This window comes from Phyllostomus hastatus, unplaced genomic scaffold, assembly GCF_019186645.2.
Source record: "Phyllostomus hastatus isolate PE091 unplaced genomic scaffold, TTU_PhHast_1.1 phas_scaffold_129, whole genome shotgun sequence".
NCBI classification, from domain to species: Eukaryota; Metazoa; Chordata; class Mammalia; order Chiroptera; family Phyllostomidae; genus Phyllostomus; species Phyllostomus hastatus.
This window is the reverse complement of record NW_025334009.1, coordinates 12,143,813-12,159,205: the sequence shown is the minus strand read 5'-3', so window position 1 is coordinate 12,159,205 and position 15,393 is coordinate 12,143,813. Positions and strand designations below refer to the sequence as shown.

Here is a 15,393-nt window from a genome sequence, read left to right as displayed (position 1 = left end):
AGGGCCTTGCCTGTGTGAGTCCCCACCCAGGGCTCCGCCACCCCCATCTCACTTCCTGCCAACACCCCCACCCCCACCCCCACCCCCCCACACACACACTCCAACCCCGTCCCTGTAGTAAGGGCGGCCCTGGTTTGGAAAACGCTCTCATGCTTTGGTCAAGGAGAATTGCTCCAAAGATTTCCCTTGAAACCAAAGGGCCACCTTAGCACCCGCTCTGAGATTTTTGACTGTTCCATATTGAAAACCATAAATATGAAGTATTTATAAAATCAAACGTTAATTAGTCAGTGAGCAGGAGTCCCGCAGAGCAACACATCACACTCACCTTTCTCAGAAAGAATTTCCGGAGCTACGTAGGTCGGCGTCCCACACACCGTGAACACTGGTCTCACCACGTGCTTGGCGAGGCCAAAATCAGCCAGTTTCAAGGTGGTCGATTTGTCCTCATTCCGCTGAACCTGAAAGAAACCGATATCCCCAAGCCCCCAACACTGTGGTGAGAACGGAGAAGGAGAACCACGGAGACAACAAGCATATGAGGCCGGGACAACAACCAATAAACCTACACGCGCCCATATGGTTCAGCCCAACACTGACAGACCCAATCCGATCTCAGCGGCAGGTGCTCACGTTCTCAAGTAAAGAACGAACGAGTTAGAATTATACCGTGTTGCCACAGGTGGCTATTTAGATTTAAATTAAATTAAACATGGAATTCTCAGATGCACGGACCACATTTCAGGTGTGCCGTGGCTATCAGAAACTATGGCTACAACTCTGGGCAAAGCAAATACAGAACATTCCCACCATCACAGAGAATCCTTCTGGGCAGCATTGACCTTGAACAAGGATCAGTGGTATTAGAGTACAGACTAGTTTCAGTGAGGACTGGAAAATGCCTGTGGGCAATGCCACGTCTGGGAAAAGGGGGGAATAAAAACACTAGGGAGGAATAAAAAAACTAGGAATTAGAGTGAAGAAGTAGACAAATAAGCAGCAGAGGGATGGCAAATACAGGCCCTAACTGGGGGGACGAAGGGGAGAGGGGTAGTTAAGAATCAAACAGACCAGGAGTGTTTCATTTCAGCTCCAAGACCTGGAGCTGGATGGTCCGGGACAATTTCATTACTGATCTGAGCCTCCGCTTCCTCATTTTTCAATAGGAGGTGACAACGTCCAGCAAATAGGAGCTCTGTCCTATGTCTGTAACCAGTGCAGCAATCTGTTGGCCCTAGAGTGACCACCAGTCCCAGACCACGCCCTGGGACTCAGGGCATTCTCAGGATATGGGGCTTCCATTTTGAAAACTTCCATTTTTGTAACTTTCATTTGTAAAACAGTCATGAGCAACCAGGATGAGGTGGTCATGCTCGCTTGCACATAGTAAATCTTTAAAAATTAATGCTGTTGAGCTGAGATTTATTCCTATGTGTTAGAATGGACAAACTGGTTCTAATTATTCCTATTTTCACCTGAAGGTGAAAGAAATGATGTTCGACTCTTCCTTTAGATCCCACTTCCACCAGATTTTAGAAAGGGTAGAGCTGGTCATTTTGTTGTTGTTGTTGTTGATTTATTTCTAGAGAGAGGAAGGGAGGGAGAAAGAGAGAGAATCGATGTGTGGTTGCCTCTCACTTGGCACCCACTGGGGACCTGGCCTGCAACCCAGGCATGTTCCCTGACTGGGAATCAAACCTGCGATGCTTTGGTTCACAGCCCGCACTCAAGTCACTGAGCTAGGCCAGCCAGGGCGAGTTGTTCATTTTTGAAACAGAAAAGACAGCCGCCCCCACTCTGAAATGAATGCAGAGCACTGACCGCTCTCCCATGTTCTCACTGAAACACATCCCACCTGCCGAGTCTCGTCCCTTCCCACAAGTCTAGTGGCTGGCCTCTGACCCCCGGTAAACCCATTCCCATTGCCAAGTTCATCTGCCCTGTCCTTCTTCACCCTCAAAGTATCAGTATGCTAGATGGCTGTTAGGAAAAGCTGGGTCTCAACCTAAAAGAAATGAATCTCAAGAGGTGAGCTTATCAACAAAAGAAAAAAGCAAGCAAAATATAACCAGAGAAAATGAAATTAAGAACAATCTGACAGTAACCAGAGGGGAGGTGGGAGGGGACCGTGGGGGGAAGGGTTTTCAGGAACAATTAATTACAAAGGGCACATGGACAAAACCAAGGGGGTGGGGGCGTGGAAGCGAGGGAGGTGGGTTTGGCTGGGCGGGGGGAGTGGTGAGGGGTAAATGCAGACAACTGTAATTGAACCACAATAAAATGATTTCTTTAAAAAAGAGGTGAGCTTAGCAATTATTTAGATAACCATGCAAAACCTAATAAAACTGAAGATATATTTCACGTGAAAAAGATACAAAGAAATGGCAACAGGGCTGACCTAGCATGCTTTACAGCAAGTAAAAGCCCCCTTGGTGCCCTTCCAGGACCCCACACAGCCTGAGGAATTTGTAGCAAAAGCCCTTTTTGTAGCAACATGGTAAAATTCACTGGCCCTGCCTCCTGCTGGTGCAGGTGAGCCTCAGGTCCACCTGCCTCAGGTTCTCCTTGGGGCGTCTGCATGGGCCTCCTCACCTCCTGCAAAGGAAGGACCTCTTTGCTGGCACATTCAGTGCCGTGTACCAGTTACAAGCGCAGATTCTGACCCCCAGCTGTCGGGGTCCAGACTGCAGCCCCCCACGTCCTGGGTGACTGGTCGAGTGACTTGCGCGCTGTGTGCCTCCAGGTCCTCCTCTGCAAAGGCGGACGTGAGCAGGCCATGCAAACATAGAACACTTGGGCAATGCAGTGCTCTTGGGACTACGATGAGGATTAAATGAACGGATGTTTGTCAGGTGTAATCAACAGGGCCCGGCACCCAAGAAGCACAATATGAATGTTTGTTACGTACACTACATTATTTTAGCCACTGAACCAGCTCGTTTGTGAAGGGCAGGGCTGACTTCAGGCAAAATGAGCGGCACAGGAAGCTGGCATTGATACCTCCCTGCTCCCCTTTCCAGACCTCCTCCTTCAAGCCATAGCCTCCTTATGAGGTCCGTCTTCCACTGTCAAAGCTCCTTCCTCCTCCCCAGCTGTGTTCTGACTGCGTCTCGTCACAGAAGTGAAATGCTCCAGCCAGGGAAGACAGTTACTGGCAGCACAGTGGTAAACATTCGGAGATAAGCCTGATGGTATCACCCAAGGCAGAGACTTGCTGGGGCCACCAGAGCTATAGCACAATGGACCGGCTTGTCTGCGGGCACATGTCCTCACATCTCTGATGGAGCCGGGCACAGGTTCCCCAAGTTCGCACTGGTGCTTGGGGAGGGGGAGGGGAGGACACTGGGGAGCACTCTGGTTCTTCCTGTCCCCATCAGAGCCAAGGGCACGGCAACACTGCAAAATGCAGGGTGGGGCGGAGCAGCCTCTCCCCGGGCTCCCCACACCAGAAGGAGTTCTCTGAACGTGCTCTGGCTCCTGCCGGTGAGCTGAGCGTACGTCTCTGTAAGAGGATCTGTCTTCATTACCGGGTCCAAGCCACCACGGGGCAGGCTGGCTGATCAATGTCCCCGTAATTAACCCGACCACATGGAAAGTCACAGACGTAGAACGAAAACGCGACTCTGCCTGGGACTGCTATCGAGGCAGACATAGCCCGAAAGCAGACAAGGGAGATCATGATTAGATTAATTTAAGTGAGAAAACCTAGTTTGGAAGGGAAGGACAGAACACCGTGCACGGCCTGGAGTTTCCAGATGGATCATGTACATTAATCACATTTGCTGGGCTATGGTTGAAAAAAAAATATGTCCCTCACAAATATTTGCAAATATTTCCAAACAAATGATCAGCATTAAAAGCATTTGGCTGACTCAGTAGGCCAAAATAAAAATGCATTCCTACGTGAAATACCAAAATTCCCTTCCTTGCAGAAACCACCCCCCTCCCCGTTCCAAAGCCAGGCTCCAAGGAGGTGGTCGCCCTTTAAACATGGTGGAAACTCAGTCTTTTATTTTCAAAAGTTAGGACGTTCAGTGTCCAGATGCTGAGGGACCCACTCTTCAAATACCAAATCTGTCATTTAAATCAACTTTATGGCCTTTCTGAACTATGGTATGCTGTTCCTTGTCTCTTCACGGTTTAGCCTTTCTCTTGAGCGTTAGGATCAACCCCATGGCACCGCCGACGGAGGGGGTGGGGAAGGCCTGAGGGACCGTTCGACCCGCCCAGATCGTGGCCCGAGACGCTGAGTGTTGCTAATTCTTCTGTCTCTGGCACTTACTGTCAGGACCTACTAACACTCCTCAGTGCTGTCCCTGTGACGTGAGGCTTCTCACAAGTTCACCTACGGAAGCAGCGTAATGACAACGCTGAACTGAGCTTTGCTTCCTTTCGCTTCTCCAGCAGGGAGGAACCTCACATGCTTGGCTTCAGGACAGCTAGAACGGTTCCCATCTCATTCCCTGAAACCAAAGGAGTGACATCCTCCTGGGATAATGCTTCCTCCATGAATGAACAGGTGGGACTCCTGACACCATCCGATTTGCCACCGGCAGAGGAGACTTGTCGAGCACATCCTCCCGCCGGACTGCCGTTCCCCTCTGACGGGCGTCTCAGCATGGAAGAGTCCTTAACTCTGTCCATCTGCAGTCCATCCACTTATTCTTAACGTAGGAGAGCCACGGCTGTTCTGATCGGAATCTTACTCCTACCCCCGTTTCCAGACTGCCCTCTGCAGGGATGCGGACTAAGGACACCCCTCTCCCGAGGATGAGAAACAAGTACCATAACAACCCGGGTTTCCTCTGGCTCCACTGAGGTCACATCCGACGCACCTCCAGTGGATCCTTACGGGACCTGGTCCCGGGCCCATCACCCCTTTCTCACTCCTTCCTACGCCGAGTGCAGTGCCTCCAGCAGCAGCAGCAGCAGCAGCAGCAACAGCAGCAGCAGCAGCAGCAGCAGCAGCAGCAGCAGCAGCAGCAGCAGCAGCAGCAGCACCTGGGAACTCGTTAGAGATCTCAGGCTGCTCCAGATGCTCTGAACAGGAACCGAATCTCTACGAGCCCCCAGGGTGAGTCCTGTGCACGGTGACATTCTGGGTGGTCCCCATTCCCTCGCTGCCTTTGAATAAAGAATGCCCCGAAGCAACCACCACCACACACCAGCTGTGATTTGATCAGGGCAAGGGTGGATCTCAGGACTCTCCACCCACCAGGCACTGGGCAGCCACCAAGGCAGCTGAGGATCCCACTAAATATCCTGTTTGGATGACCCTTTTCCAGAAAGACTTTGTAAGGAGATCAGAACATGCCATCCCAAATGACGCCACTTGGACATATTAATGCTTTTGTCCTGAAGACACTTGAGAAACAGCAGATACGGGAAAGGTACTCAGACCCCCTCCTTCCTACCTAAAAGCAGGACATAAAACTTCCCGTGAGGAAGGTGCCCGCCCTGGACCAGGAAGAGCAGAGCACTAAGTCCCCAGAGTCTTCCATCAGCCCAGAGACCCACAGAGGGAGGACTCGACGAAGCTAACCTGCCGAAAACAACTCACCTTCCTCTGGTTTCCCCCATGCACGTACCTCCCACAGTCTGCCACCCCTAAAACCCCAGTCCCTTTTCCTCTGTCTTGTCACTTCTCTAAACACGTGTCATTCTTTGTGAAAACGCTACCTAAGCCCCAAGTTCTAACCACCCCTTTGAGTTACTTGCCATTGTGCTTCTGCCACATGGATGCGCAGCACACGTATACATGAACTGTTGTTTTTATCTTGTTAGTCTGCCTTTTGTGAGTTTGATTTCCAGGGCCCCAGTCACAGAACTGAGGAGGGTGGAGGAGAAAGGTGTTCCTTCCCCCCTCCCCTACACCTTCCTGAGCCAGGTTGGGAGAAGGCCCACCCACGGCCCCACTGGGCACATCTGACCTTGCCCTGACCCCACACGCCCATTTCTCTAGTTTCTGGTCTCTCTGAACTCTCTGCTCAGGGTCATTATCCTGATCCTTCAGGCACTCTGTTTTCAGTTACCTCTAACTGAAAGGGCGTTGGAGGTTAATTTGCACAGAGCTGGCCCATTTGCATCCATCACCCCACTTTGCAGCCACATCAAAGTACTGTGCTTTGAATCTGGGTGGTCTTTGTTATTTACATAAGCACCCAGGTAACATCTGGATGGTGTCACAGCTTCAAGAGGAGTCCTTATTTTTCTAGCAATTAGCTTCCCTTCTCCCCTTCAATGGTCTGTCAAGGTACCTGTGATCTTGTAGTTACCAACTCTGAACAGAAGATGGCAGCAGAGTACAGGCCAAATAGCAAGAAGCTACCTAAGAAAAATCTTTTGCTGTGGGTAAGGATTATTTATCTTTGCCAACATCTTACTTGATTGATTCTTCACGGTTCCTTGTGCCTTTTCCGCCAGGGTTCCATTTTCAGCTGTTTATGTGGACCAAACCGATCTTTAAAGCCAATTCACATTGAGATGCCAAAAATCAATTTCCATCTCAACAGTAAAAAAGAATGTAATACCAAAAAAACGACTGAAAAAATCAGTAGGAACAGTGTCTTCCCTGGAACCTTCCCTGGCACATGACAGGCCTGTGACAGGCCTCTGGAGCCTACAGATCATGCCAGTTTTTTAAACATCTCGTATTCCTTCGATTAGTATTAATCAGATGCCTTCCATGGGCCAGGCACTGTCTTGGGTACTAGGAATAGAGCCGTGAAGGAAGCAGATAAACTCCTTGGTTTTATGAAGCCCTCCTCCTGCAAAAAACTAAGGTTCAAATAAAGATGTAATTTCAGGTAGTGGTGTTATTTTTTAAAAGTGGGAGAAAGACTGTATCATCTCATGCGGTGTCCACTAAACCACCACGCGGGCTACTGATTTTTAAAGATTATGTAAAGTGCCGTTCTTCAGACAGCCAAGGTGCATCTCAAGTGCTCCCGTGACTAGTGGCTATCGTATTGGGCAGTTCAGATATAAGATAATTCCATTCCCACAGAACGTTCTATTGGACGGTGGCAGGGGGTGGCACTGGACATTTTTAAAAGGGTAGTTAAGGAAGGATCCACTGAGAAAGCAACATTTGAAACAATTCAGGGGCGAGCCTTGTTAGAGTCTGAGGAGCGAGCTTTCAGGTGCAGGAAACGGCAAAGGCGAAGGGCCAGGGGCCGGCGTGGCCCCATCAGGAACAGCTAACGGGGCCCGGAGGGGAGCGAGTAAGGGGTGAGCGGTTGGAGCGGCGCTTTGAGAGGAAGGCAGGGCCACACCGTGCAGCATGTGCTGGGCCACGGAAATGAACTTAGCCTTTATTCGGAGTGTAACAGGAAGCCAATGACAGCCCCGAGCAGAGGAGTTACAGGTTCTGGTTGTCATCTGGAGACGGCCACTCAGGCTTCTGTGCAGAGGATGGCTTTGGAGGAAGAGAAAGGACCAGTGAGGAGGTGACAGCCGTGGTCTCAGCGACAGGTGACAGGGGCTTGGCCTTGGGTGGTGCAGCGGAGGTGTGGAGAAGTGCCCTTCTAAGGGCAAAGTCGAGATTAGAGAAGGGACTGAACGTGAGGATGGGGAAGGAAGACTCGAGGGCGACTCTGAGGTTGCTGCCCCAAGTGGCTGGGCCCGGGGTGGCACCAGCTTCCTGAGGGACCAGCAGGTCTTGGGGCAGCGTGGGGATAAGAGCCTGGCTGGGGACCAGGACAGAACGGAATGTGGAGAACTGCCAGCGCTCAGTAGGACACCTCTCTCAAGGTGCAGGGGAGGGGGCGGTGTACATGTGTGTAGGTCCTAAAAACGAGGCAGTGGCTGACGGGGCCTGTGGAGCAAACAAGGGTTGTTGCTGGGTGAAGCTGCAGGACAGTACAGCATGTCCATGGGATGATGGACCAGGAGGAAGGGAAAGCACTGGAGAGACGCCCTGTCCCATGGAGTGAAGAGGCCAACAGGTCTTCCCATGAAGTTGGGGGCCCCAAAAGATCCAAGAGAATCACCCACGAGGTTTGGGGTGACTTTGGAAACAAGCCTGGCAGGCACCTCCTCTGCACAGTGTCCTAAAAGCTGTCATCCCCCTGATTTACCCTCCTCCACCAGCAGCGTCCCCAAGGCCCTGAGAGAGGACTCTGAAGCATCCCCATGACCCCAAACGGAGGTGAGGAGAGGAGGGGAGGAGGAGGCAGGCCACCCCAGATGTGGCCCAGTGCCTGGGCAGAAGCCCCTCTGAGCCCCGAGCCTGCCCCACACTGAGAGGCCGAGGGGACCCACGGGTGCCTGCTGTAAGCACTCCTGCGCTACAGCCCACGCCCACCCACCACACCCCTTTCACCCCTGTTTCCAGAGTGGGAACACGTCCCCTGTCTTCCCTTATTCTGGGACAGATTGTTCTCAAATGGCCTTGCTCCTGTCTGACGCCTCTCCTGTCTCCCCCACCCCACAGCTCAGCTCTCCTGGCTGCAGGTAGTACTTGGTCATTGGCCACAGGTAAGCTGGCCTGTCCACTCCCCATCCTGTGTGGGCCAGTCCAATCACCAGCACCCCCCTCCCAACTCCTGTTTGCTTCCTCCCTCCCCCTCCCAACCCAGGGCCTCGTCAACCCAACACAGCAGGTCCCCAACCCACCAAGGGAGCACACACTAGCAGAAGCAGCAATTAACACTGATATTTCTGCAAGCTGGAAATTCTCATAATTAAAACTTATTTTGCAAGATCCCAGGAGTCTAAATAACCTGAAGGGAAAAAAGAGAACCAGCATCTTATCAGGAAGCGGGGTCTGTGGAAATGAGCTCAGTAATGTAGGCCTCAAATTTTATTCCAGGGCCTGATTATCAGATACAAATATTGCAGTTGATTAAAACAACATAATAAGCTGGCTAGATTCACTGAGAGCTCTTAGTATATTCAGAAAGTCTCCAAAAACAGCAACAATTACAATCAGCCATATAATCAAAAATTAGTTCTAACATAATCATTTTCCCAAGCTGAGCAAATACAGATCTTAATATAGACGGTAACACATTCAAGGAAGAAACAATTCCTTGGATAACACAAAGCTCAACGCCAGTGCAGAACACGACATTAGAGAAACATTATCTGATGGATGGCAGTCACCATGGTGACATTTACTAATATTAGACCTTGGAAGACCTGGCAAGTTTTCAACCTCATTATCCCATCAGCAGGTTTAGAGATGACACCTTTCTAAACCCAGACAACCAGCCCACAGTCCAACCCAACACACACCAGGTCCTTCCGAAACACCAACAGGTGCTGACATGAGAGAGCGCGTGGACTTCTGATATAACAGTGTGTTGAACTTGACTCGCCCGGAAACAGGACAGATGGTTAATAAACGTGACAGGTCTATTGGTTTTGAGAAATGCAAGCTGATAAAGTTACCCACAGGGAGAAAAGATACTTACCTAGTCCGCATAAACGACTCACGTGTTTAGACTGAAAAATCACAGCTACTCTGCCATGTCCCCTGTCTCCCTGTCTCTCTCTGACTCAGAACACGCACACACACAACACATACACACTCTTCACTGCCCTGAGGGGCACCAGAAACTCACGTTTACGGGCACTGAAGGCCACGAAGATGTGCCCGGTGCCTTCTCGGAGGCTGTCAGCTTGTCCACAGTAACCGGGCACCTTGCCATTTTCTACTTCCTGAAGCGAATTTCTCCATGCAATCTACACTGGGACTTTTTCCATTTAAAAAATTGCTGACAAATAAGTCCCTTCACATGGGTGAGAGTCCCTATCGCCCAAGAGATGGGTCAGCTCGACAGATTGGCGCCAGGACCTTATTGAGGAAAGGCAAGCTCAGATGACTGTGCCCCAGAGAGAATGGTCTTATAGGAGAAATGATCTCATTCCACCTCCTGCAGACCCGGTACAGCTGTGAGAATGCATTAGGAGACACGCACCCAAATGCTCAGCCCCAGGCCTCTGGGCAGAACCTCTGCTGCTGCAACAACCCCAGGGAAACAGCAGAGGGCCAGTGAGGAACACTGAAGTGGCCGTCAGGAGCAGCGGGACGCACGTCACACATGGAGATTACTTGGGCTCTGACCCAGGAGACAGAAACAAAAAGCAAGCGGAGCCCTGGCTGGTGTCGCTCAGGGGATTTAGAGTGGGCCTGCAAACCAAAGGATCAACAGCTCGAGTCCCAGTCAGGGCACATGCCTGAGCTGAGGGCCAGGTCCCCAGTGGGGGGCGCACGAGAGGCAACCACACATTGATGTTTATCTCCCTCTCAAAAAAAAAAAAAAAAAGGCAAGCGGGGGAAAAGACGAGGACACTCATCTCAAGTGAAAATGAAAGTTCTCGAAGACGAGTCATTGGATGTAATTCAGACCGCTCGGGCAAGCAGCGTCCTGCAGTTCTCGGAACCCAGGCCAAAGCAAGGTTGCCTGACTTAGGGGTCGACGCAGACCTCGCTTCCCCAGACCATCAGCTTGACTCACTCATTGCTTCCCTCTCCGGTGGGAGTGGTTTACGGACAGACGAAAGCACAGGGGTGATGCTTCCAGGCTGGGTCTATAGCCACAGAAATGAAAGGAAGCAGACTAAGTCCCTGCCACCCCCAGAAACGTGGCTCATGGAAATCCCTGTCTCCGTTCACGATTTGCTGCATCTACAGCGACCCACCTTCAGGCCCACCTCACTCTGACGCAATAGTGATGGCGCCCGGCCCTGGCGGAGTCCCTACCGCTTCCCCGGCCGCACGACGCGTTTGCGCTCATTCATCCATTCGTCCAACTCACAGCTAAGGAACGTCCGCCACGCGACACGACGGCTCTAGGTGCCAGGATACGACCCGGATAAAACAAAGTTCCTACTGGCACAGCACTGTCTTCCCAGGGAGAGGAGACAGAAAGCAGAAGACTAAGTATAGACTGGACCAGATGGTGATCGGGGCTACGAGAAAGAAAGGAGGACGAAGGAGCCCGAGGGTGACCGTGCACGCATGCTGTCCCCACCAGACCCCCAGGAACACACTCGGGGTTCAGGAACAAGTTGTGTTTACTGACTCATGGCAACAAGGGAGAACACAGCACCCCGGGATCCAAGGCATGTAAGGAGACAGTGTTCAGGGAACTCACTGTAAGATGTGGGCCCTGGCTGCTGTGGCTCAGTGGACTGAGTGCCGGACTGCGAACCACAGGGTCACTGGTTCAATTCCCAGTCAGGGCATATGCCTGGGTTGTGGGCTGCATCCCCATTAGGGGGCGCTAAAGAGGCAACCACACATTGATGTTTCTCGCCCTCTCTCCCTCTCTTCCCTTCTCTCTATAAATAAATAAATCAATAAAATCTTTTAAAAAAAGATTTGGGCTGTGTTAGGTGATTTGGGGAGAGTTCAAAAGAGCAGGGTTTTGCTCTGAATCAAATACTGTCAAGAAGAGAGAGCAACCCTATGACTGGGCATCTTAGCGACCCTCACCTGGAAGGCGGAGGAATGAAGCATGGCAGTCACACATAGAGGCCAGAAGGGGGAGACGTGGCCATAGCTGTGGTTTGGGCCACCTTTTTGCTATCTGCATTTGGGCTTGGTGACAAAGGGCTCTTGCCTTTGTCTTGAGCCATCATGGTCACGGAGTGGCCTTATCTGACACAGGCATTCTGTGACATCGTTTATGCTCAACAGGAGACCACCCTACCTGTCAGGGGCCACTTCTCTCCTTCCTGTGCTCGAGCCTCATCCCGCCTTGCAAGGTAAGCACTATTACCATTTCTCTTCTAAAAATGGGGCACTAAGGCCCAGAGAGGTAAAGGACTTCCCTAGAGCAAACAACTAAGAAAGCCAAGATTCTAAGGAGGTTATCTGACTCCAGAGCCAGCCCCTTCTCCACGCCACACCCAGGGCCCAGCCCTGGGAGCCTTCTGAACTCTCGGGCTTTTTGAAGATAACAAGAAGTTACCTTCACAAGGCCCAGGGGTGGTTTCAGTGGGCACGAAGCCTGCAGGGGAAACTGCTGCCAGTAGACACCCCAATACCTAGGCCAGAGTGTGTGCAAATACCCAGGAAATCGGTCCCCCCTGATAAGTCTTGAGGTCACAGTATTCTTTTCCCAGAGATGAGGAAGCATATCCCATTGTATTTCAATTGAAAGCTTTCTTTTTCAATGCTGTCATCGAAACAGCTTTGTGTCAGCAACTTACACGAACTACCACCACAGTCTTAAGCACTGGAACCAAGGGGGTTACAAGGGCGTAAAGGTAATGTGCTAGCACGTGCGGGCAGGAGAGCACGCAGCGGCCGAATCGGGGCTTACCAGTAGGTTCTCTGGCTTGAGGTCCCGGTGGACGATGTTCTGGTCGTGCATGTGCACGAGAGCCCTGCACAAGTCCCTGAGCAGGAGGGCGGCGTCGCGCTCGGGGAACTTCACGCTTTCCAGGATGGCGTCGAACAGGTCGCCACCCTGCACGTACTCCATGATCAGGTAGATGTCCGTGTCCGTCTCATACACCTCGTGCAGCTTCACGATGTTGGGGTGAGACAGGCTCTGGATGATTAAGATCTCACTGTCAATCATGTCCTCCTTGCCCTTGAGCTTGGACTTGCCGATGATCTTCATGGCGTAGGCCTGCCCAGTCTCCCGGTGCCGGCACTCCTTCACGACGGCGAAGTTGCCGTCCCCGATGACCCGGCCGGTCTCGTACTGCTTCTCCACGTTGGCCCAGATGATGCCCGCGGGCCGCCGCTTCCGGCTGCCAGGCCTCTCCGGCTTGCTGTCTTCTGTCCTCATCTTGGGCTCCTTTTCCACCCTCGCGGGTTGGTCGTCTCTGGGAAGCATCCTTCTCCCCCCCGACGCACATGGCTTTTTCTCCTTCTCTGCCTCCTGCTCTTCCCCTCGGGTCCTGGGGGGCTTCTCTGAGTCGGCCTGGTGCTCCCTGAGGAACCAGCCGCCACGCTTGTGTTTGGTGTCTTTCCTTCCATCCTCTCTGACGGGCTGAGCTTCCACAGCATCCTTCTTAGCCTTGGCTGCTCCTTGCAGCTGACCTTCCTGACCTTTGGCGTCTCTGTCCTCTTTCTTGTCCGTGTCCTTGCCGGGTCTGCTCAGCTCCTGCAGGGGGTTCCTGGGGGTGCTCTTCTGGCTGTCGCCCTTCCACCCTTCCTCCCTGCCCAGGGGGTTGGCCTCAGGGGACCTCCTGCAGCTGCGGGTCCTCACCAGCTTCTCCAGGTCATACCGTTGGCACTTGCCCATGTCCAGCTCGCTGGTGCCCAGGGACAGCCTCTCCCTCTGCGGGCCATGCCGGAGCTCCCTCTCCCTCTTGCACTTCTCACATCTGATGATTTCACCTGAGGTCTTCTCGATCTCCACTGCCAGGTGCTTCTCTCCGCTGGTAGGCCTCTCCGAAGTGGCTTCCTTGGGTGGTTTGCTGCTGGGTTCGGGCTCCCGTTTGCCCCGCACCCACGTCTTCTGGGCCCGGGCCCTGTCCTCCAGCACCGGCTCCACGGGGGTCTTTGCCTGATGCCTGAGGGCTGCCTTGGACCCAACAGCCTCGCCACAGCTCTTGGCCACGTCCGTCTCCCCACAGTGGAGACCCCCTTTCAGAGCCTTGCAATAAAGCCTGCTTCTCAGCCTTGGAGAGGGGGCCCGGCTGTGCTGGGTCAACGTCAGGGCCCGGGCCTTATTGGGGTAGAGTTCCTCCATGGCCACCTGAATGCTCTTCAGCGTCAACGGCTCCTTGCCCGTGGCTATGAAAGCATCCCCTTCCCTGAAGAAATCAGAGACGCTGCGGATCTCCCTGCCCTTGAGGTTAAACAGCTTCCTCACGCGATCGTTCTTCCACCTCGGGAAGCCCAAGGCCTCCGAGACGTCTGCCAGGAGCTGCTCGAAGGTCTGCACTGAGCGCTTGTTGAGCAGCAGGGTGATCTTCCGGAGCGGGTGCCCACCCAGCTTCACCACGGTCACCACCCGGGGCTTTGGCGCGCCGTTCTCGGCGTGCATGCAGTGGAGGCCGTGCTGATGGCCAAACGCCGACACCGCGGAGCCGTGGGGGCCCGGGGCCGGTTTCTCCAGGCTCCCTCGGCTGGCAGGCAGCCAGGTGCCCTGCAGCTTCCGCTCCATGATTCTCGAGCTTAAGTATTTCAGGGAATGGTCACACAGGCCTCGATGTCCTGCAAGGGGAACATGACAACACAGCGTTAGTCACGATGGGCTCAAGGGGGGCTGTGGCCTTCAGCAAAACGTGCCTGAAGGTTGCTGATTCTGTCCTAGTTTAGAAGGGTGATCTTTGAGGATCGGCCTGCAACAAGGGAGCCCCTTTACACCACAGGGCTCACCCCCAGTCTCCTCTGGGGGAGACCAGGAGTGCAGAACGGAGTGTGCGTTGGGCCTCAGGTGGCCCCTCCGGGCTTCCCAGGGACCCCCAGGGTGGGCCGCACCTCGGGAGCCCGTTCTAAGCTAGGCCTGACCCTGAGGACACGCACAGTGCTGCTCCCTAAAGTGAGGGGACCTTCAAGGACCTACAACTGAGATAAAAAGGTCCGAGGTTTGCTACCCAGGGAATACCAACAAGAGGCCAGAACATTCTGGAACTTTAAAGAACCCAAATCTTTCTCAGCTTCCCGTTCAACCCCCTCGAGGGGAGGCGATCTGGGAAGAGGTCATGAGTGCAGCGTGTGGAACAGATCCCGGCTTGGTCCCTGGCATGGCCACTGACTGCGTGCGTGTGACCCCGGGCGAACACCGCGGCCTTTCCATCCGCGAAGCAGGAATGCTGGCCGCCTCCTGCCAGGGTTTTTGTGAGAGCAAATGAGAAAATGATTGCTATCTACTCAGAGTGCTTGACAGTAATCACTAGTGACTAATACTGTCCACACGACCTTAACATCTCTTCTGTATGCTCGTTGCACTTCGGTGGCAATGCCATCTGTTGCTAAGGTAGGACTCCACAGCGTGCAGCTTCACCTGGCCTCGCCAGGACTCATGGGCCCGCGTGGCATGCTGGGTATTTCTTAAAGCTCTGGCTGAGGTTGTCTCGCCCTGGGTTGCTTTGTTTTGTTTTGTTTTAAGTTGAATATTTCAGTCTATGTACAGAAACTTTCTTCTCCAAAAGGATGTTTCTCTCATTACTAAAAAAGGGAAAGAAACCATAGGCATCTTAATTCAGAGGTTTAGCACTGAGAATGTGGTCTGGATCCGTGAATAAATGAATAAAACAAGACTTTGTATCTCCTGATCTCCTGTACCTGGCCAGAGTAAAGTACATGAGGCAAAAGCAGTTCAATTTCTGTTTCTGTCCAGGTCAGGAAAGGACACAGGGAAATGTCAGAATCTGTAGACCTGCTCAGACGTGAGGGTGGGCTGCGAGTTCTTAAAGTTACCCCGCAGGGCCACACGCCATATCCTTACATGTGGGATACATGTAGGAATCCGCCGTCTG

The 15,393-nt window shown here is 52.7% G+C and overlaps 1 protein-coding gene across 1 annotated transcript in view; it reads right to left on the bottom strand.

Moving 5' to 3' along the window:
- DCLK3 (doublecortin like kinase 3) overlaps window positions 1-15,393 on the bottom strand; it is a 39,021-nt gene that overhangs the window by 4,375 nt on the left and 19,253 nt on the right. Inside the window, exons 2-3 of the mRNA XM_045857113.1 lie at window positions 12,276-14,125; window positions 329-461 (exon numbers count right to left, since the gene is read on the bottom strand). Of these exons, the coding sequence (XP_045713069.1) occupies window positions 329-461; window positions 12,276-14,125 (1,983 nt within the window). The remainder of the gene's footprint in view (window positions 1-328; window positions 462-12,275; window positions 14,126-15,393) is intronic.